General features: G+C 42.9%; 1 protein-coding gene across 2 annotated transcripts in view; it reads left to right on the top strand.

Annotated features, from left to right (window-relative positions):
• The window catches only part of ABCC1 (ATP binding cassette subfamily C member 1), a 1,301,041-nt gene that overhangs the window by 629,847 nt on the left and 650,580 nt on the right, over positions 1 to 20,614 (top strand). For both annotated transcript variants that reach the window (XM_044089159.1, XM_044089158.1), the window contains exon 14: positions 12,385 to 12,472. In XM_044089159.1, the coding sequence (XP_043945094.1) occupies positions 12,385 to 12,472 (88 nt within the window). The remainder of the gene's footprint in view (positions 1 to 12,384; positions 12,473 to 20,614) is intronic.

Raw genomic sequence — 20,614 nt, 5'->3', positions numbered from 1 at the left:
TTTAACAGAGTCTTTGGTATACCACTAGTTCTGCAAAAGAATAGCAGATTAAATAAGGTTGAATCTTTCATGGCACAAAAGGCTAGACATAGATCTCAACAGAGGAGTCTGTAAGAGACTGCCTACAGAGAAAGAGCTGTCAGTCTCTCCTGATAAAGATTTCTCTTCAGTGAACCATGATGTTATCCAGCTGATAATGTTCTTCGTGTTTCACTGTTGCAGTCATTACATTTGGGTTATCTGCTTGCAGTAGCCCTCAGTTGGCCTGATTAACAAAGTCTTGAGTACTGCGTCGGTTGCTGTCCCTTCTTCCATGACGTCAGGTCATCAGGGGTATAAAACATGTAGCCAACGCCATTACATCAGTCTTTCTTGCCGTGCGGTGCCCGAAGCAGAAGCAGTTCGCAAGTGCTGGTCGGCCGACTCCTGAAATATTTGCTTTCGAGTTTCAGAACCAAAGTCTTCAACTAAAGCTAAGTACCCCGTTGGGGAAGCTTTTTCTTGCTCCGTTCCTTTGTCAGTAAAAGTTAATAATTGCATTACTCATGGAAAGCAAATACCTCATAAAGATTTTCATTTGTACTATATTCCTTGCTTAGGCCCTGACCACGATGTACCTTGCTGTCAGTTTTCTGCTTTATTTAATCAGCGCACTTTCCATCGTCTGTATATTTTCACCTCTAAATATTTTGGTTATCGGTTTAATTATTCAGAAATGTCCGTTAGCCATCCAACTACCGGGATTCCGACAAAACACAAAGATAAAGTTAGAGACAAGCCGCCGAGGTCCAAAGCTGCTGACTACGGCTTACGACTACACCTCTCATAAGCCAGTCACCAGTTCGCCGGTACTCAGTAAGGCGCTTTCGCAGCCCCTGATACCCGCTACTTCTGACTCGCAGGCCTCTGCTGAGACCCATTTGGAGTCTGGTATGCCGCAAGATGCTTCAACTGTGGAACTTGCGGATGTCTCTACCTTGGATGGGTCTGGAGCCACTGTGCAGGCACCAGCTTCTGAGCATGTATTCAGGCCTACGGACTTGCATATTAAACTGACTCCTCCTTCATTTAGGCCAAAATCTCGAACCATGCCTATGAAACTGATGCCCAGGCTGCATGCTCAGGCCTCTATGCCTAAAAAACAAATAAGAATGGCTGAAGATCTTATAACTCTAATCAGGGGAAGCCAAACTCCCCCTTCTAAGAGATCTAGGACTGACCCTTCTGTTTATGAATCTTCTGACCAGGATTCTGATTTTTCTCATTCTTCTGATGATCTGGATTTGCCCTTATCTACTTATGAGGATTCAGATGCAGAGGACTCTATTCCTTCTGCTTCCCCTCCAGAGGATTTTTCTTTTGGTCAGACCTTGCATACTCTAAGGGAGCATTTCCACTGGGAAAGCCAGGATTTTTCTGATTCAAAAAAGAGGCTTAGGGATTTCTTACTCCTGCCTCAGCATAGGCCTTTAGCTATAGCTCCTGTACTAGACATTGTTGATGCCTTTTCAGAATCTAGTTTGGTCCCTGATTATTTGCCTCCTGCTCCCAAAAAAACTTACAGATATTACAGGGTTCTTGATTCACACAAGTTCCTTTTTAAAAATCCTATTGCGGATCCAGAAACTATTTCACAAGGACCCAAGGGCATTAAGGCTTCTACTGCTAAAAATCCTACCCTCTCTGATAGAGAGACTCTAGGGCGCTGGATAGATGGGTAAGAAAGTTTACACTTCTGCAACCTTGGCCATTAGGGCTTTAAACTGCCAGTTTCATATGTTAAAGTATCAACAACATGTTATTGGATTGCTTAAACAGAAAATGATGTTGATTCCTGACTGGGCTGAAAATAAAGAATTACAGGATTTAATGCATTCTGCTGAACAGGGTGGAAAACATACTTTGCAATGTGGATTTGATTCATTAGAGGCTTCTTGCTAGGGCTGCTGTTACTGGGTCTGTGCTCAGAAGGCATGCTTGGCTTAAGGAGCAGTCTTTGCCTGATCATGTTAAAGCTAAATTGTTGGATGCTCCCTTAAATCAGGACCGCCTGTTTGGCAACAAGGCTGAGGAAGTTCTTAAAAAGATGGAAGATAAAGTTAAATCTATGCAAACTGTTAAAGATTTATTACAAGTTCAGCCTCCTAGATTTAGTAGGCACTGGCCCTCTAAAAATTGGTCCTTTCCAGCCCCTTCCAGGTCTTCTCAAGCCAAGCCCAGACACAGCAGAAACCCCTGGTTTCAGTCCCAAGGGACATACAAAACTAAGCAGTGGGGGGGTTTCCACACCCAACTCTGAGAGTAGTAAGACTCCTCCTATGGAAAACTGTCTCAATGACTTGCTTTTAAAACTTCCAAGCACTTCCCAACTGAATGCTCCTTTAGGCGGAAAGATTGGTCTGTAGGCCAAAAACTGGGAACTCATTACCCAGGACAAATGGGTTTTAAATATAGTGTCCCAAGGATACAGATTTCACTTCCACATCTTACCAACACCAAGCGGGTGTCCTGATCTACCCCCAAATCAGTGGGCAGAGGCCCAAAATCAAGTACTCTCTCTCTTAAACATGGGGGCTATTCAGTTGGTACCAGAAGAGGTAAAGGGACAAGGTTTCTATTCAAGACTTTTCCTGGTACCCAGAAAAGGCAATACATGGCATCCTATCCTGGACCCTTCTACTCTAAACACCTTTCTGGTGATTCCAAAATTCAAAATGCCGACTCTTCACTATCTGCTTCCTATGCTAGGCAAAGATGCATAGTTGGCAACACTAGACTTAAAAGAAGCATACCTGCACATCCCTATCAGGGAGTCTTGCAGAAGATACCTATGCTTCAAAACAGGCTACATGCACTATCAGTTCTCTGCACTGCCCTTTGGCTCATCTACTGCACCCAGAGTATTCACAAAGTGCCTAGCTCCAGTCATTGCATTTTGCAGGAAAAGAAATATTCAAATATACCCATACCTGGGCGATTGTCTAATTCAGGCAGAAAGCCAGGACATTCTTTTGAATCATCTGGCCTTTATTCAAAGGGTGCTGACTTGTCTGGGGTTCACCATAAATGAAAAGAAATCACACCTGGTACCCTGTCAACAAGTTATATTCCTGGGAGCAAGCTTGAATACAACTTCCCAGATGGCTTTCCTCACGCCAGAGAAAAGGATTCATTTGACAACCTACTTCAAACAAGTGGCCACAAAAACCCAGCTATCTGCAAGACAAATACTGCAAGCCTTGGGGTTCATGGCCTCCTGCATTCTTCTAATTCCATATGCATGGCTCCATATGAGGAAACTACAATGGTATCTCAAAAGCCTATGGTGTCAACTTTCACAGGATCTAGAAGCAAGGATTCCTATCATACCTTGCCTACGCCTAGAGTTCCTTTGGTGGGCAGAAGCCTGCCACCAATACAGGAGACTATCATTCACATTACCCCCTGCCACCCAAATCTTAACAGATTCATCAGACTATGCATGGGGCACTCACCTGGCAGGGAAGTGCATTCAGGGCAAATGGAACCCAAGTCAAATGCACCTGCACATAAATCAAAAGGAAATGTTAGCTGTACAGAATGCTGTGACAGCCTTCAAGGACCACTTAATTCCAGGACAACGAATTGTAAAGAAGGACAACAACCCTGTCATGTGGTACAAGCAGTTGGGGTACACATTTTTCCCCCTCTTCAGACTAGCCATGGCATTGTGGAACACAGCATTGAGTGAATCTAGAAGCTCAATTCCTGCCAGGAAAACTAAATACACTGGCAGATGGACTAAGCAGAAACCTCATGGACCGACACGAGAGGAAACTGGAACCAAGGATTTTCAACATGTTGACAAGCCCAGATATAGACCTGTTTGCCTCCCCCTAGAACCATCAACTGGACATATTTTGCACAAGGATTCCCCACAAGCTAGCTTGGAAAGTGGATGCTCTGTCCTTCAGCTGGAAAAACCTATCAGTTTATGCCTTTCCTCCTCTGCCTCTGCTCTCCAAGGTACTACTAAAGATCAAACAGGACAAGCCAAGGACAATTTTAATTGCACCAGACTGGCCTCTCCAACACTGATACCCACTTTTGCGCAGTGTGTCATGCTTGGTTCCATGGCACCTGCCTCAGACTCCTTCCCTGTTGTCTCAGCAGGAGAACCAGATTCTGCACCCTCAGCTGCAAACCCTGAACCTAGCAGCCTGGTGAATTACCATCCCTCAGTCAATCAGTGATGGATATCATTTTAGAGGCAAGGAGACCTAGTACTAGAAAATCTTGTGCTGCAAAATGGAAAAGATTTTGTGCCTGGAGCCATTCTCAAGGAATGAACACAGCAGTGCCCAATTTACCTCAGATTCTACAATACTTGACTGAGATGCTTCATAAGGGTTTGTCCTTTTCCTCCATCAAAATTCATACCTCGGCTATTTCAGCTCATTATAGCACAGAGCCTCCCCTCTTCTCTCACCCACTGCTCAAGCAGTTCCTCAGAGAAGCCAAAAATGTAAGGCCACCCAGGAGAGCCTGGGATCTTAACTTTGTCTTGAAGAAACTCACTCTTCCTCCTTTCGAGCCAGCTGCTACTGCAGATTTAAAATTTCTTTCCTGGAAAACAGCTTTCCTTTTAGCAATCACATCTGCAAGAAGTGTATCTGAATTACAGGTTCTTATTGCAGTGGAACCTTTCATCATCTTTCATGCGGACAGTGTGTCCCTCAGAACCAATCCCTCCTTCATGCCCAAAGTGGTATCCAGTGTGGCTCTTAATCAGTCCATTCATTTGCCTACCTTCTTTCCTAACCCACAGAGCAAAGGGGAACGGATACTGCACTCTTTAGATGTGCACAGACAACTTAGATTCTACTTGGACAGGACTAAACCTCAAAGGAAATCTGAACAACTGCTGGTGCATTTGCTGCAGGGATAGAGGGGAAAGCTATTTCAAAACAAACCATTTCAAAATGGATAGGCCATTGCATTCATTTCTGCTATAAGCATCATGTAAAACCTATCCCACAAGGCATCCAACCCCATTCAACCAGGGCTGCATCTACCTCTACAGCATTTCTCAGGGGCGTCCCTACTAGGGACATCCTAGAAGCTGCTACCTGGAGTTCTGTACATACTTTCACCAAGCATTATCATTTGCCAATTTTCTCTAAATCCAGAGCTGGTTTTGCCACTGCAGTCTTGCAGGGCCTTATAGCTGGTCCTAATTCTATTTAAATTCTTCCTCCCAACTTTAGCTTTGGGAATCTACCCAAAAGTAATGACTGCAACAGTGAAACACGAAGAACATAGTACAGTTGTGTACACTTACCATAAATGTAGATGTTTGAGTGTATTCAATGTTGCAGTCCTGGTTACCCTCCCTCCAGCCCTTTTTCTTCTTTTGGCTATACCTCTACTCTCACTTACTGTGCTCAAAAAGCTTTTTGGTGTATTTACTTTTTTGTTGGAGGTATATCCTTGTATTTATAGATAAAATTGCTTCCCATTAAGGGGCACCTGACATCTGGGACAAGAAAAACTGATGTAATGGTGTCTGCTGCATGTTTTATACCCTTGGCAACCTGACGTCATGGAAGAAGGGACAGCAACCAATGCAGGACCCAAGACTTTGTTAATCAGGCCGACTGAGGGCTACTGCAATCAGATAACCCAAATGTAATGACTGCAGCAGTGAATACACTCTAACATCTACATTTATGGTACGTGTACACAACTGTACTTTCTTCGTGTTTCACTGTTGCAGTCATCACACTTGGGTTATCCTGCCAGCAGGTAGCCCACAGTCAGGCCGGATACCAGACTTAGTATTTCTGCGTTGGTTGCTGTCACTTCAGGACTGACATCAGGTCATCAGGGGTATAAAATCAGGCAGCTGATGTCATTACATCAGTCTTTCTTGCCCAGAAGCCCGAAGCAGAAGCAGTTTGCATGAGTGCCGGTTGGCTGCTACCTGAGTTTTCATTTACAAAATTGAATCATCCTGCAGTCTTCTAAAGCTAAGTACCCCGTTGGGGATCTTTTTATCTTGCTCTAACAGATGTCAGAAAAAGTTAACAGCTGTCTCACCTGTGGAAAGCAAATACCACACAGAGATTTCCATTCTTACTGTGTCACCTGTTTAGGCCCAGACCACGACGTACCTTACTGTCGGTTTTGTGCTTTGTTCAGTGCCCAAACTATTAGTCATCGGGCCTTTACTGTAGCTAAATACGTTCTCGATCTCCATATTTCGTAATTGCTTTGGTAAGCCATCCGACTAATGTTCTTCCAAAAAATATGTAAGGATAAAGACAGAGACAGACCACACAATTCCGAAACTGCCGATGACTCTTCCATTAAACTAGTCGCCAGTACTCTGTGAGGAGCTTTTGCAGCCCCTGATGCCCGCTTTGTTGGATTTGCAAGGTGCTATGAGACCCGTTTGGAGTCCAGAATGCCACAAGACTTTTTGACTATGGAACCTGCAGATGTCTCTACCTTGGATGGGTCCAGAGCCGCTGTGCAGGCGCCAGCTTCTGAGGAAGTTCTTTGCATTACCAATATTTGACACAATCAGACGACTTTTTCGCGTCTTCAGTTCTTTCTAAAACTGCTGAGTTTCTAAGGCCAAGAGTACGAGCTATGCCTAAAAAAATGACCCAAACTCAAGTGCCTGCTTCCTTGCCCCAATCTCAAATGCTTAAAATGTCAGACGACCTGATCATGCTGATTAGGGGAAGCCAGCCTTCCCCTGCTAAAAGAAAGAGACCTGTCCCCAACAGCTTTAATTAATCAAGAGTCTGACTCTGAGGTTTCTGAATATGAAAACATGCCTTTATCTGCGTATGAGGATTCAGATGCAGAGGAATCCAGTCCTCCTGCTTCCCCTCCAGAGGATTTTTCTTTTGGTGAAACCCTACAGACTTTGAGAGAGCATTTCCATTGGGAATGCCAGGATTATCCTCAGTCCAAAAAGAGACTCGGGGAATTTTTAGATTTACCACAGCACAGACCCCTGGCTATCCCTCCTGTTCTGAATGTTGTGCATGTTGTCTTTATGGAATCCAGTCTAACTCCTGATACTTTACCCCTTGCTCCAAGGAAACCAGACAGGTACTATAGAGTCCTTGACTCTCACAAATTTATTTTCAAAAATCCTACTGCTGACCCAGAGGTCATTTCCCAAGGACCTAAAGGAATGAGAGCAGCTACAGCTAAGAATCCCACCCCTTCGGACAGGGATTCCTGAGCTTTAGACAGATGAGGTAAAAAAGTATACATCTCTGCAACTCTTACCATTAGAGCATTGAATTTTCAGTTCCACTTGCTGAAATACCAGCAACATACTACGGAACTTAAGCAAAAATTGTCTACCTTTCCTGACTTTGCAGAAAATAATTACAGGAGCTTTTGCATTCTGCAACCCAAGTCAGCAAGCATACCCTGCAATGTGGGTTTGATGCCCTAGAAGCATCTTGCAGGGCAGCAGTCACAGGTTCTGTACTTAGAAGGCATGCTTGGCTTAAGGAGCAGACCTTGCCAGACCATGTCAAATCAAAATTACTGGACGTTCCTTTGAACAAGGGCAATCTGTCACCAAAGCAGAAGAGGTTTTAAAAAAGATGGAAGAAAAGGCTAAGTCTATGCAGACAGTCAAAGATTTTTTGCAAGTGCAGCCTCCAGGATTCAGTAGGCAATGCCCCTCGAAACATTGGTCCTTTCCAGCCCCCTCAAGGCCATCTCAAACTAGACCCAGGGGAAACGGACCCCCCCCCCCAGATTACAGTCTCAGGTTATGCAGAGATCTAAGTAATGGAGTACCTCCACTTCTAAAACGGGGAGTGCTAAGCCACCCCCTTACGGAAAGAATTCACAATGACTTCTCAAATCCACTGCTCACCTCTGCCCAATTGCTCATGCCCCTAGGAGGGAAACATGTCCACCATGCAAAAAAACTGGACCTCCATCACCAACGATCGATGGGTCCTCAACATAGTATTCCAGGGGTGCAAATTTTATTTACACACGCTGCCAACCCCAAAAGTGTTCCCATACCTTCCTTCAAACCAGTGGGCAGAGGCACAAAACCAAGTTCAATCCCTGCTCTCCATAAGGGCAATTCAGCCTGTTGCTGCAGAACAGATAGGCCAAGGCTTTTATTCCAGACTTTTCCTGGTACCCAGAAAAGAGGATACCTAGTGCCCAGTATTAGATCTATCCCTTCTAAACACCTTCCTGGTGGTACCAAAATTCATTATGCTCACCCTACAGCAACTTCTCCCTATGCTGTCCAAAAATGTCTGGTTAGCCACTCTAGACCTAAAGGAAGCCTATCTGCACATCTCGATCAGGGACTCATGCAGGAAATATCTACATTTCAGGGCAGGATCTATGCATTATCAGTTCTCTGCACTTCCCTTTGGCTTATCCACTGCTCCCAGAGTCTTCACAAAATGCCTGGCTCCAGCCATTGCCTATTGCAGACAGAGAAAGATTCAAATGTACCCTTACTTGGACGATTGCCTGATTCAGGCAGACAGTCAGGAAAAGCTGTTGCAGCACCTGACATTTGTAAAGGAGCTTCTAACCTCTCTGGGGTATACTATCAACGAAAAGAAATCAAAACTAGTCCCCAGTCAAAATATTGTATTCCTAGGAGCAATCTTTAGACACAGCATCCCAGATGGCATTCCTTATTCCAGAAAAACAAGCCTATCTGACAAGCTAATTCGCTCAAATGGCCACCAGAACCCAGCTATTCCCCAAGGAAAATCCTGCAGGCTCTAATGTTCATGGCCTCCTGCATTCTACTTATTCCATATGCCAGACTGCATATGAGGAAACTTCAATGTTACTTAAGTCTTTGGTGCCAACATTCTCAGGACCTGGAAACTATCATACATATCCTACCTTGTCTTAGGGCAGAGTTTCTTTGGTGGTCAGCAGCAAGCAACCACAACAAGGGACTTCCCTTTACTCAAACCCACACTGCCCAGACCCTAACCACAGACTCGTCAGATTATGCCTGGGGTGCACATCTGGACGGCAGGTGCATTCAGGGCCACTGGAGCACAAACCAAATTCATCTGCACATCAACCAAAAAGAGGTGCTAGCTGTTCAGCATGCTCTGACAGTTTTCAGATCCCTACTCTCACCAGGGCCCCTTCTAATAAAAACCGACACCATCACAGTGATGTGGTACATAAACAAGTGGGGGGGAACCTCCACTTACCCACTATGCAGGTTAGCCATGACCCTGTGGAACACAGCCTTGGCTATGCATATTCACCTGCAAGCTTAATTACTGCCAGGCAAACAAAACTGTCTGACAGATGATTTAAGCAGAAGTCTCATAGACCCACACGAGTGGCAATTGGACCTCAACACCTTCAGCCTTCTAACCCAGAAATGGGGTACCCCGAAGGTGGACCAATTTGTCTCCCCCTACAGTCACCAGCTCAGCAAATTCCGCACCAGGGTACCTCACAGCAAGGCCTGAAAAGTAGATGCCCTATCTTTCCAGTGGGTAAACCTCTCAATCTATGCATTTCCCCCTCTGCCTCTACAAGAATACTGCTCAGAATAAGGCAGAAAAGACCAAGGGCAATCCTGATTGCCCCAGACTGGCCACTCCAACACTGGTACCCATTACTACACCTTCTGTCACCGGTGCCACCATTGCACCTACCCCACATCCCAACCCTCCTCACTCAGCAGGAGGGACAGATCTTGCATCTGCAATTGCAAACCCCAAACCTTGCAGTCTGGCTTATTCCTTGAATTCTCCTCCAGTGGCCAGCCTACGCAAGCAGGTGCTGGACATCATTCATGAAGCCGGAAGACCCAGTATAAGGAAATACTATGCTGATAAGTGGAAAAGGCATTGTTCCTGGATTCTCTCTAAAGGAGCGGATATAGCACAGCCCCCCTTAACTCTTATCCTGGATTGCCTAGCAGACCTACTCCACAGAGGCCTATCCTTCTCTTCCACTAAGATCCATGCCTCTGCCATCTCTGCTCATTACAGCACTGAGCCACCTCTCTTCTCTCACCCTTTCATCAAACAGTTCCTAAGAGGGCCAAAAACACAAGTAAATATCCGGTCACCAAAGGTTGTTCTGCTAAAACAAGAACACATCAAAATGAAAAAATAGCAGCAGCCACCACTCAGATACTTTAATACAAATAAAAATAATAAGAATGGCACAGCCTGAAAGCGCTTATCAGTTTGTATACATTGCAGCTATTTTATTATTTTAATTCGTATTAAAGTGTCCTAGTGGTGGTTGCTGCTATTTTTTCATTTTGAAGAGTTCCTGAGAGGGGCTAACAACTTAAGGCCATCAAGAATAGCCCCCACCCCTTCTTGGGACCTTTACTTTGTACTGGAAAAGCTCACGCTACCCCCCTTTGAGCCTGCAGAATCAGCAGAGTTAAAATTCCTTTCTTGGAAAACAACCTTGGTTCTGGCTGTCACTTCAGCTAGAAGAGTGTCTGAGCTACAGGCACTTATGGCTGTGGAACACTTCATTATTTCTCATGCTGACAGGTTTTCCCTCAGGACTAACCCTACTTTTATGCCTAAAGTGGTGTCCAGTGTGGCTCTCAACCAATTTATTCATTTGCCCACCTTTTTCCCTAATCCTGAAAACAAGGGGCGAAGGATTCTGCACTCTTTAGACTTGCACAGACAGCTCAGATTCTACCTTGATAGGACTAAGCCCTTCAGGAAATCTGACCAGTTACTAGTTAGTTTTGCACCAGGGGCAGAGGGCAAGGCCATATCAAAACAAACCATCTACAAATAGATAGCACACTGTATCCATTTATGTTACAAACACCATGGGAAACTCATTCCACTAGGGCAACTTCAGCCTCTACAGCCTTTCTCAGAGGACTCCCTACCAGGGACATTCTGGAAGGTGCTACTTAGAGTTCTGTTCACACCTTCACCAAGCCTTACCACCTACCTATCTTTTCCAAATCCAGGGGTGGGTTTTGCAACAGCAGTCCCGCATGGCATACTAGCCAGCCCCAACTCTTCTTGACTGCCTCCACCCATTCTTCAGCTTTGGGAATCAACCCAAGTGTGATGGCTGCAACAGTGAAACATGAAGAACATAGTACAGTTGTGTACACTTACCATAAATGTAGATGTTTGAGTGTATTCACTGTTGCAGTCCTGGTTTCCCACCCTCCAGCCCCCCTTGTCTCTCTCTCTCTCTCTCTCTCTCTCTCCTTCTCTGTTTTCTCTTACTCACCCCTTACAGGGCTGTTGGTATTTACTTTTTACTGGTGGTATTTTTTTTCCACCATAACTTAGCTCCCTATTTGGGTGCTCCTGACATTTGGGGCAAGAGAAACTGATGTAATGGCATCAGCTGCATGTTTTTATACCCCTAACATCCTGACGTCAGTCCTGAAGCGACAGCAACTGACGCAGAAATACTAAGTCTCTGGTATTCGGGCTGACTGAGGGCTACCTGCTGGCAGGATAACCCAAGTGTGGTGACTGCAATAGTGAATACACTCGAACATCTACATTTATGGTAAGTGTACGCAACTGTACTTTCTTCAACCCCCTACTTTTTTAACGTCTTCTTGTTGACATGTGCTCTGATCTGTACCTCATGGTGGTCACCCCTTTTTCTGCTTCCTTCCCTCACTGTTTCCCCATGCTTCAAATACTGACTTGCTGTTTTCTACCTCTGCCATACCTACTTCCCCCTGCTCTGGTTCTTGCCTGGCATTTTCTGTCTGCCTCCAGCCCACTATGTACCATTGCTGTATTTTGGCCTGCTTCCTCTCTGACCACCTTGGCTGAAGCCAACCTTCAATTTTAATGCTTTGTTGATTGTGCTGATCTGTCTTTCCATACCAGTCTAATGAGGTCCCTCACTCCATACTGTAATCTGTTTACCCTTCTAGTACCTTATATCCCTAGTAGTGACCCACAGGTGCCTCACCCATACACCAGGCCATGCATATCACAACACACTCTCCTCTCCCTCTCTTTTTGCCTCTTACTTTTAGACCCATTGTTCTTTCTGCTCCTTGTTTTACTGTCTTCTATGACTTTGTAGACTTCAGCACATTCCCAGCCAGATGCTGCTGTTGACCTACAAACTAGTAGACGCACATGATATTTCTTAGTGATGAGTTACCATATATAAACTTTTAAAACACTTCTTTCAAATAGGTTATGCATTGACCAAAATAAGGATGTTATAGCCTTGTATTGTAAATGCTATATTAATGAACAGATATATTTTTTCCCTGTGTTAACATTCCTTAGTTTATTGTGGGTATTTTGAAATGGGTGTATGCATCCTGAGTTAATAGCAATTTTTAATACATTTTAACATGAAATTTCAATTTTATTTTGTATCTAGGCTAGTGTTTCCCTAAAACGTCTCCAAGCATTCCTATCTCATGAAGAACTGGATCCAGAAAATGTAATCCGTAACTCCATCAAAGGATGTAAGTTTATTGAACACAAATTGAATTATAAACATTTAAGCCTGGTAATTTGCTTGCTGCTATTTATGCATCTGCTGGAATAGGTTGCTTACCTTTTAGCCAGTGACAAGTTGTTGAAGTACATTACCAAGTTCAGCCATTTTGTGTCTATTCAGAATTTTTAGACTACTCTTTCATGTTGTATAAATTACAGCCAATGCATTGTTTTGCTGTTGTGTGACAAAACTGAAGATTTCCAGTCATGTAAGAGTGCATGTAGTGATTTACTGGTTGTCACTTCAAGTCAGATTTTTGGCTTCATTTACTGTAGAATAATTTGAGAGGGACCCACATTGTTGTGCTGAAAGTTGAGTTTCTGTCCACAGAAGGAATTGTTTCTTTATATACTTACGGGTCTGCTTTGAAACATCTAAAACCCATAACATCCAGTTTCATAACACTGAGACCAGAACATCTAAAACCCAAAACATCTGAAACCCATAACATCAAATTTCATAACATCTAACACTAAAAGTCATTAGAAAATAACATCCCCTCCACATGTAACGACACCAAACTACCAAACACACTTTTTACTATGTTTTTGCAGGGGGCAAGCCCCCCCACTGCACCCCCCCCCATAAATTAAATATACCAACTCCAAGATTGCACTACAGTGGAAAAAAGTTAATTTCCTAACCCCACTGTATCAAGCCCCCCTGCAGAAATATAGTAAAAAGTGTGTTTGGTGTCATTGTATGACATTATATGTGGAGGAGATTTCATGTGATTTGTACTGTTAGATGTTATGAAATTCAATGTTATAGGTTTTAGATGTTTTGGGTTTTAGATGTTCTGGTCTCAGTGTTATGAAATTAGATGTTATGGGTTTTCGATGTTTTGAAGGGGACCCACTTACTACAGCTGCTTTCTATACGTTGTTCATTCTGCTTTGTTTGTCATCCATTTGTTTGTCCTGTTAATTTTTTCTTAAGGTATATAGCTGAACTTTGCCCTGTTATTCTATGCCACTTTGCATGTGGGCACTTGGCAAGTGGATTTGTAAATACTAATCAGCTGTACCTGTATGATCCACCAGGATAATTGAAGGAGCAACATTTTGGAGGCCAGGAATGTTTCCCCCGTTTTGGGTGAATATGATGCACAACATTGATCAGACAACATTCATAGCCCCGGATGTTGTTCCTGGATCCAACATTTGTCCGATATTAAACTTTCTTTGAACAGGCTTTGCCAAACTCTCCAACTCTAAGGATGGAGAGCAAGTATTTTAAGCATTTCATTTCTTCATTGCTAGCTGCCTAGTCTGATTTTAAGCTATGGGACACGTATCTGAACTGTGGTTGGACTGATGGAGGATAAGAATAAAAATGAAATGCAGTTATGATTAGTACTGTAGAACATACTCATTAGGTCCCCTTGGGTGTGTCAGGCTTCCTTATACTCTTTGTTGATAAGTTTGTGAAGAAGTCTTAGGGTTACGATTGCCTTATAAAGACAGTTACACTCCTCTTCTAAAACTGTTTTCCTCCCACATCCCAAAAACTTGCCATAGATGAATTGACTTCCTCCACATTATCCGTAGGTGTCCATGCTGTGCATGATTATTTGTGTATCTCCTTCAGTAAACTAGTAAACCCATCCACCATCAATTTCTCTGTCTTTGCACCGTGTGTCAGAGTAATCCCAAAATGTCCCTATAGAAGTGAAGTGGATAAACAGGTAATCCCAGAAAGATTGAATGAATGTTGTAAAAGTTCATAGGCGAACACTAGGCTAGCCACTCTTTGGGCTATTTTAAGCCTAGCCAATGTTCCCTTTTAAAGGTGAGCATCAAAAACTGTACCTTGTAGCTATGAAGTAAACAACTTAACCATTATGTTAACCCCCATCTGAAGTCTCTCTTCTGTATCTTTCTTTGCGGATCAGATGAATGGTGGTATGAAGATCTATGATCAGCGTGCCACTTTTATATGTACACCTGTTAGATATATGTTTAATATCCATATCATTCACCTTCAGCTGGAAATCTACTGTTCTGCTCACAAAATGTTAAGTTGTGTATGTACAAATATGTTATGAAGCGGTGTATGACTTGTGCATTTCCTGAAGAAGAAATTCCTGCAGGTTTGAGCTGCAGGGTGAACCGTTTACATCTGAGGAGATAATGCTTAGTATTATTGTGCACGTTTTGAAGATTCAGATGAGTTATGTGGCTTAATTATTCATGCTTCATTTGGGAGAACAAGCTCCTGAAGAAATTTAGACCTAAAACTAGCTCTTTGAGATGTAAAGAATAACCAAAACTCCTTGAAAGATGAGTTTTCAGGCAAATTTCACATCTTTTGTTTTTAGCCATTTTTTTTCTTTTCTTTCTTTTGCTGCTGTACCCACTAAACCTCACTGTTCATTGCCAACATCTTCAGATTTATTTTTTCCAAATGTTTTGGGTTTCTAATACTATGTCCGGACTGGACCCCATTCATGAGTCATGGTATGATTTAGAGTTCATGAAATTAGTATTGCTTCAGTCTTTTGTGTTTGTTTTTTGCCAAAAGTGCTGCTCTCAGCATCTGCAGATGTACACAGAATTGCCTCTTCTTACAGTTCATACAGAGTTATCTGCATCAGTAGCATATTTAAGTGCACTTAAAATTATTTATTAACCCTGTTGCTTCTATTACTTTCAGAAATACTTTGGTGTGTTTATCCCATATTCCTCTAGTTTCTGCTTGCATGTCACTGTATTTTGCCTTTTGTGTGTAGCTATTTCAGTGACTGATACTTCTGCCCTTTTTTCTTTGACTACTTTAACTTTTATTTTCTACTTTCTTATCTGATGACCTTGTGTCATCACTACATGTTCATGTTTGATAATTTGTTGTAGTTTGTTTCCAGTGCTCTCGGCTACCTGTGTGTTGTGGTGTTTATACAATCTGCAATGCAATAGTCTCACCACATTGTTCTGTCTTTCAGTGTATAGACCCTAAGACATAAGTGTATCATTTCCAGTGACAAGATGTGCAACTTTTTGTAGTTCTGTACTACAGAATCTGCATCTCTCTGCATCTCCCACTGGACTTGTAGACTAATGTGTATGTAGCCTGTTATCGTAAACTGTCATTCATCATCTTCTTTCGGCTGTTCCCGTTAGGGGTCACCACAGTGGATAACCTGTTTCCATTTCTTCCTGTCCTCTGCATCTTGCTCTGTCACACCAACCACCTGCATGTCCTCTCTCACCACATCCATAAACCTTATCTTAGGCCTTCCTCTTTTCCTGTTAGCTGGTAACTTCATCCTTAGCTTCTTTTTCCCAATATACTCAGCATTCCCTCCTTAGCACATGTCCAAACCAACGTAATCGTGCCTCTCTGGCTTTGTCTCCAGACCTTCCAACCTGGGCTGACCCTCTAATTTATAATTTATTTAACATTTTTTGATCGGGAAAGTCCGACTAGGTTCCACAGATCCTGTTTTTAGCGGAGGCCCGGGGAGAAACGCTCCAGAAGCATGTCTTTAGAATGTGGGAGGAAACCCACGTGAACGCAGGGAGAACATGCAAACTCCACACAGAAGGCACCCCAGCCGAGAATCGAACCAGAGAACCTCTTGCTGAGAGACGACAGCATTAAGCGCTGCACCAATGTGCCGCCCAATATACTTATTCCTAATCCTGTCCACCCTCATCACATCCAGTGCAAATCTTAACATCTTTACATCTTTAACTCTGCCACATCCAGCTCAAACTCCTGCCTTTTGTCAGTGCCACTGTCTCCAACCCATATAACATAGCTGGTCTCACTACCCTCTTGTAGACCTTCCCTTTCACTCTTGCAGGTACTCGTCTGTCACAAATCACTCCTGACACTCGTCTCCACCCACTCAATCCTGCCTATCTCTTCTTCACCTCTCTTCCACACTCACCATTACTCTGAACTGTTGATCCCAAGTACTTAAACTCATCCACCTTCGCCACCTCTACTCCCTGCATTCTCACCATTCCTCTATCCTCCCTCTCATTCACACACATATATTCTGTCTTAGTCCTGCCGACCTTCATTCCACTTCTCTCTAGAGCATATCTCCATCTCTCCAGGGTCTTTTCCACCTGTTCCTTACACTCACTACAGATCACAATGTCATCTGCAAACAATCATAGTCCATGGGGACTCATGTCTGATCTCATCTGTCAACCTGTCCATCACCATTGCAAATAAGAAAGGGCTCAGAGCTGATACTTGATGTAATCCCACCTTGACCTTAAACACATCCATCACTCCCACCACAGACCTCACCACTGTCACACTACCCTCGTACATATCCTGTACCACTCTTACATACTTCTCTGACACTCCTGACTTCCTCATACAATACCATAACTCCTCTCTAGGCACCCTGTCATATGCTTTCTCTAAGCCTACAAAAACACAATGCAACTCCTTCTGACCTTCTCTGTACTTCTCCATCAACACTCTCAGAGCAAACATCGCATCTGTAGTGCTCTTTCCCGGCATTAAACCATACTGCTGATCACTAATCATCACGTCCCTTCTTAATCTAGCTTCCACTACTCTTTCCCATAACTTCATGCTGTGACTGATCACTTAAATCCCTCTGTAGTTACTACAGCTCTGCACATCACCCTTATTCTTAAAAATTGGTACCAAAACACTTTTTCTCCATTCCTCAGGTATCCTCTCACTTTCCAGGATTTCATTAAACAATCTGGTTAAAAACTCCACTGCTTTCACCTAAACGCCTCCATGCTTCCACAGGTATGTCATCTGGACCAACAGCCTTTCCATTCTTCATCCTCTTCATAGCTATCCTTACTTCCTCCTTGCTAATCCATTGCACTTCATGATTCACTATCCCCACATCATCCATCCTTCTCTCCCTCTCATTCTATTCATTCATCAACCCCTCAAAGTACTTTTTCCATCTGCTCAACACACTCTCCTTGCTTGTGAGTATGTTTCCCTCATTATCCTTTATCACCTTTACCTGCTGCACATCTTTCCCAACTCGGTTCCTCTGTCTAGCCAGATCCTTTTCTCTCTCCTTAGTGTCCAACCTTTCATACAACTCTTCATATGCCTTATCTTTAGCCTTCGCCACCTCTCTCTTTACCATGCACCTCATCTCCTTATACTTCTGTCTACTTTCTTCATGTCTCTGACAATCGCACTTCTTCTTTGCCAACCTCTTTCTCTGTATACTCTCCTGTACTTCCTCATTCCACCACCATGTCTCCTTGTCGTCCTTCCTCTTTCCAGATGTCATACCAAGCACCTTTCTAGCCCGTCTCCCTTACTAGCTCTGCTGTAGTTACTGAGCTATTTGGTAGCTCTTCACTGCCACCCGTGCCTGTCTTAAGTCATCCCTGAACTCCACCTCACAATTACCCTTTTTCAGTTTCCGCCATTTGATCCTTGGTGCTGCCCTCATACTCCTCCTCTTCTTGATCACCAAAGTCATCCTACAAACCACCAGCCTATGCTGCTTAACTGCACTTTCCCCGGTCACCACTTTACAGTCTCCAATCTCCTTCAAACTGGCCCTCTTACATAAGATATAATCAACCTGTGTGCATCTTCCTCCACTCTTGTATGTAACCCTATGCTCCTTCCTCTTGTTAAAATATGTATTTACCACAGCCATGTTCATCCTTTTCGCAAAATCCACTAGCATCTGTCCTTCTGCATTCCTTTGTTTAACACCATACCTACCCATCACTTCCTCATCCCCTCTCTTCTCTTCACCAACATGCCCATTGAAATCTGCTCCAATCACGACTAAAGATCTTTGGTACAGTCAACACCACTTCATCCAGCTAACTCCAAAATTTTTCATTCTCATCCATCACACACCCAACTTGTGGAGCATATACACTAACAACATTCATCATTACACCCTCAATTTCCAACTTCATAAACATTACTCTATCCAACACTCTTTTCACCTCCAAAACACTCTTAGCATACTATTCCTTCAGGATAACTTCTACGCCATTTCTCCTCCCATCCACACCATGATAAAATAATTTTAACCCACCTCTGATGCACCTAGCCTTATTCCCCTTCCATCTGGTCTCTTGCACACACAATATACCAACCTTCCTTCTGTCCCTCATATCAGTTAGCTCTCTCCCTATACCAGTCATACTGCCAACATTCAAAGTTCTGACCCTCACTACTACAGTCCTAGCCTTTCTCCTCTCTTCCTGCCTTCAGCCATGCCTTCCGCCTCTTCTCCTCCTTCGGCCAACAGTAGCCCAATTTCCACCAGCACCCTGTTGGCTAACAGTACTGGTGGCGGTCGTTGTTAACCCGGCCCTGACTGATCCGGTATGTAAATATTTACTGCTGTCCGCATGAAATATTTGGCGAAGTTTTGCGCAGGATGCCCTTCCTGACGCAACCATCCCCATTTATCCGGGTTTGGGACCAGCACAAAGAAATGCGCTGGCTTGTGCATCCCCAGTGGCTGGGTTATTAGTCCTTTATCATTTGGTTTAAGTTCACCTCTACCTAACCATTCATATGTTAAATCTTGATCAACATGTGGTTGTTCCACTTCTTTATACTTGTCACTATAGTTGTGGGTTTTCCAGTTTTCTTTCCTTTTCCTTTGTTTATGTTCTTCCTGTTGTGTTGTGCCATTTTCTATTGCTAGATGATTTTTTTTTTTTTTTTATCTACTTCTGGTCTGATTTCCATTCACCCTCCTTTGCAAAATACTTCTGCAAGTCTAGGTAATGGTGTCAATTTAGACTTTTCTTCATGTTTTAGAACTTTCACTATGTTTTTTCTGACGAGGTCAACAAATATGAATACATTCCCACAATCACAAACCTATACATATAGTCAATTTTGAGGAGGCCCATATCTTTTTTCAGAATGTTGGTTATATAATCTTATCAGACACTGTTTTTTATGTATCATTTGATAAGAATGAAGCACGTTTCTTGTTTTTTTCTTTTTTGTTCAACTGATCCAGTGCTATTTTGGACCAGAACAGGAAGAACAAACAGATATACCGCTTGAACTTTACTCCTAGATGTCGAGGCAGTTTTCACTATTGGCTTTAGTCTTCTAACCTACCCATTAGCAAACTTTTTCATTTGTTCATGTTTTATTGCTGACCCTTCATCTGTTCCCAAATGTATACATATCCTGTTGATGAAATTCCATTATGTAGCATTCCTATCCCAGGTTGATATTTTCTTGGTGTTTCATCTTTTCTGCTGTAAATGGTTGTATTTGCACATTTATGAAGACCAAATGTTTTTCTTTTATCATCTGAGAAAGTTTTAACCATTTGTAGTTGTGGTTTCAGATGCTTATCTGAGGAGCTGTAATTAAGTCCTCCACAAAAAAAATTGATGCATGTTTGAACCAGATTGCTTTTTGGAAGTTAAATTGCAACCATAGCCTAATCTGTTAAACAGGTTATTGGCTCACCAGCAGTGGTGACAAAGAATCAGCCTGAAGTATCCTCCTTTGGATTTTTATCCCTGGTATAATAATTTATCATGACTAGGTTGTAAAGTGTTTTTGCACTGTATCAGTCACTTTTTGATATTGATCAATAAAGTGTGTGTCTTATAGATCTGTAAGTACTTTATAATCCAAGAATGCTGGATACTGTCAGATGTTTTTTTTTGTAATTTCTTCATGCCATACTTTGCTGTCCTTCTTATATAATGGCTTTGTTTAACAATAGATGGTCCTTTGTCATATGAGTTTCTTTTGTTGCCTTTTTGTTCTATTGCAGTTGATTTCATTTTTTAAGTGACTATAAACTTTGCCTGCAAGTTATTGGTTTATAGTTTTTGGCTTTCAAATTGCGAACGCTCATATCGAACGTACCAGACCTTGAACTTCCTACAGCCCCCCCCCCCACACGCCCCGCTAAATATATAATCCAGCTCCGAGATCGCACTACAGTGAGAAAAGGGCAAATATCCCATTCTTCACTGTACCGCAATCTCAGAAAAAGCACTTCGAGTTCTGGTACGTTCGATATTATGAGCGTTCATAATTTGTGCGATTTGCTCATATGATATAGACCCTTCAGATTCACTCTTAAGAAAGGGAGTCCAGTTTTCCTGTTGTTGTCCAGGTTATTGTCTGTCTG

The sequence above is a fragment of the Protopterus annectens genome, chromosome 12.part0, assembly GCF_019279795.1.
Source record: "Protopterus annectens isolate FY-2018-M chromosome 12.part0, PAN1.0, whole genome shotgun sequence".
Taxonomy (NCBI): domain Eukaryota; kingdom Metazoa; phylum Chordata; order Ceratodontiformes; family Protopteridae; genus Protopterus; species Protopterus annectens.
The sequence above is the reverse complement of the archived record's forward strand: the minus strand, read 5'-3'. Positions and strand labels throughout refer to the sequence as shown.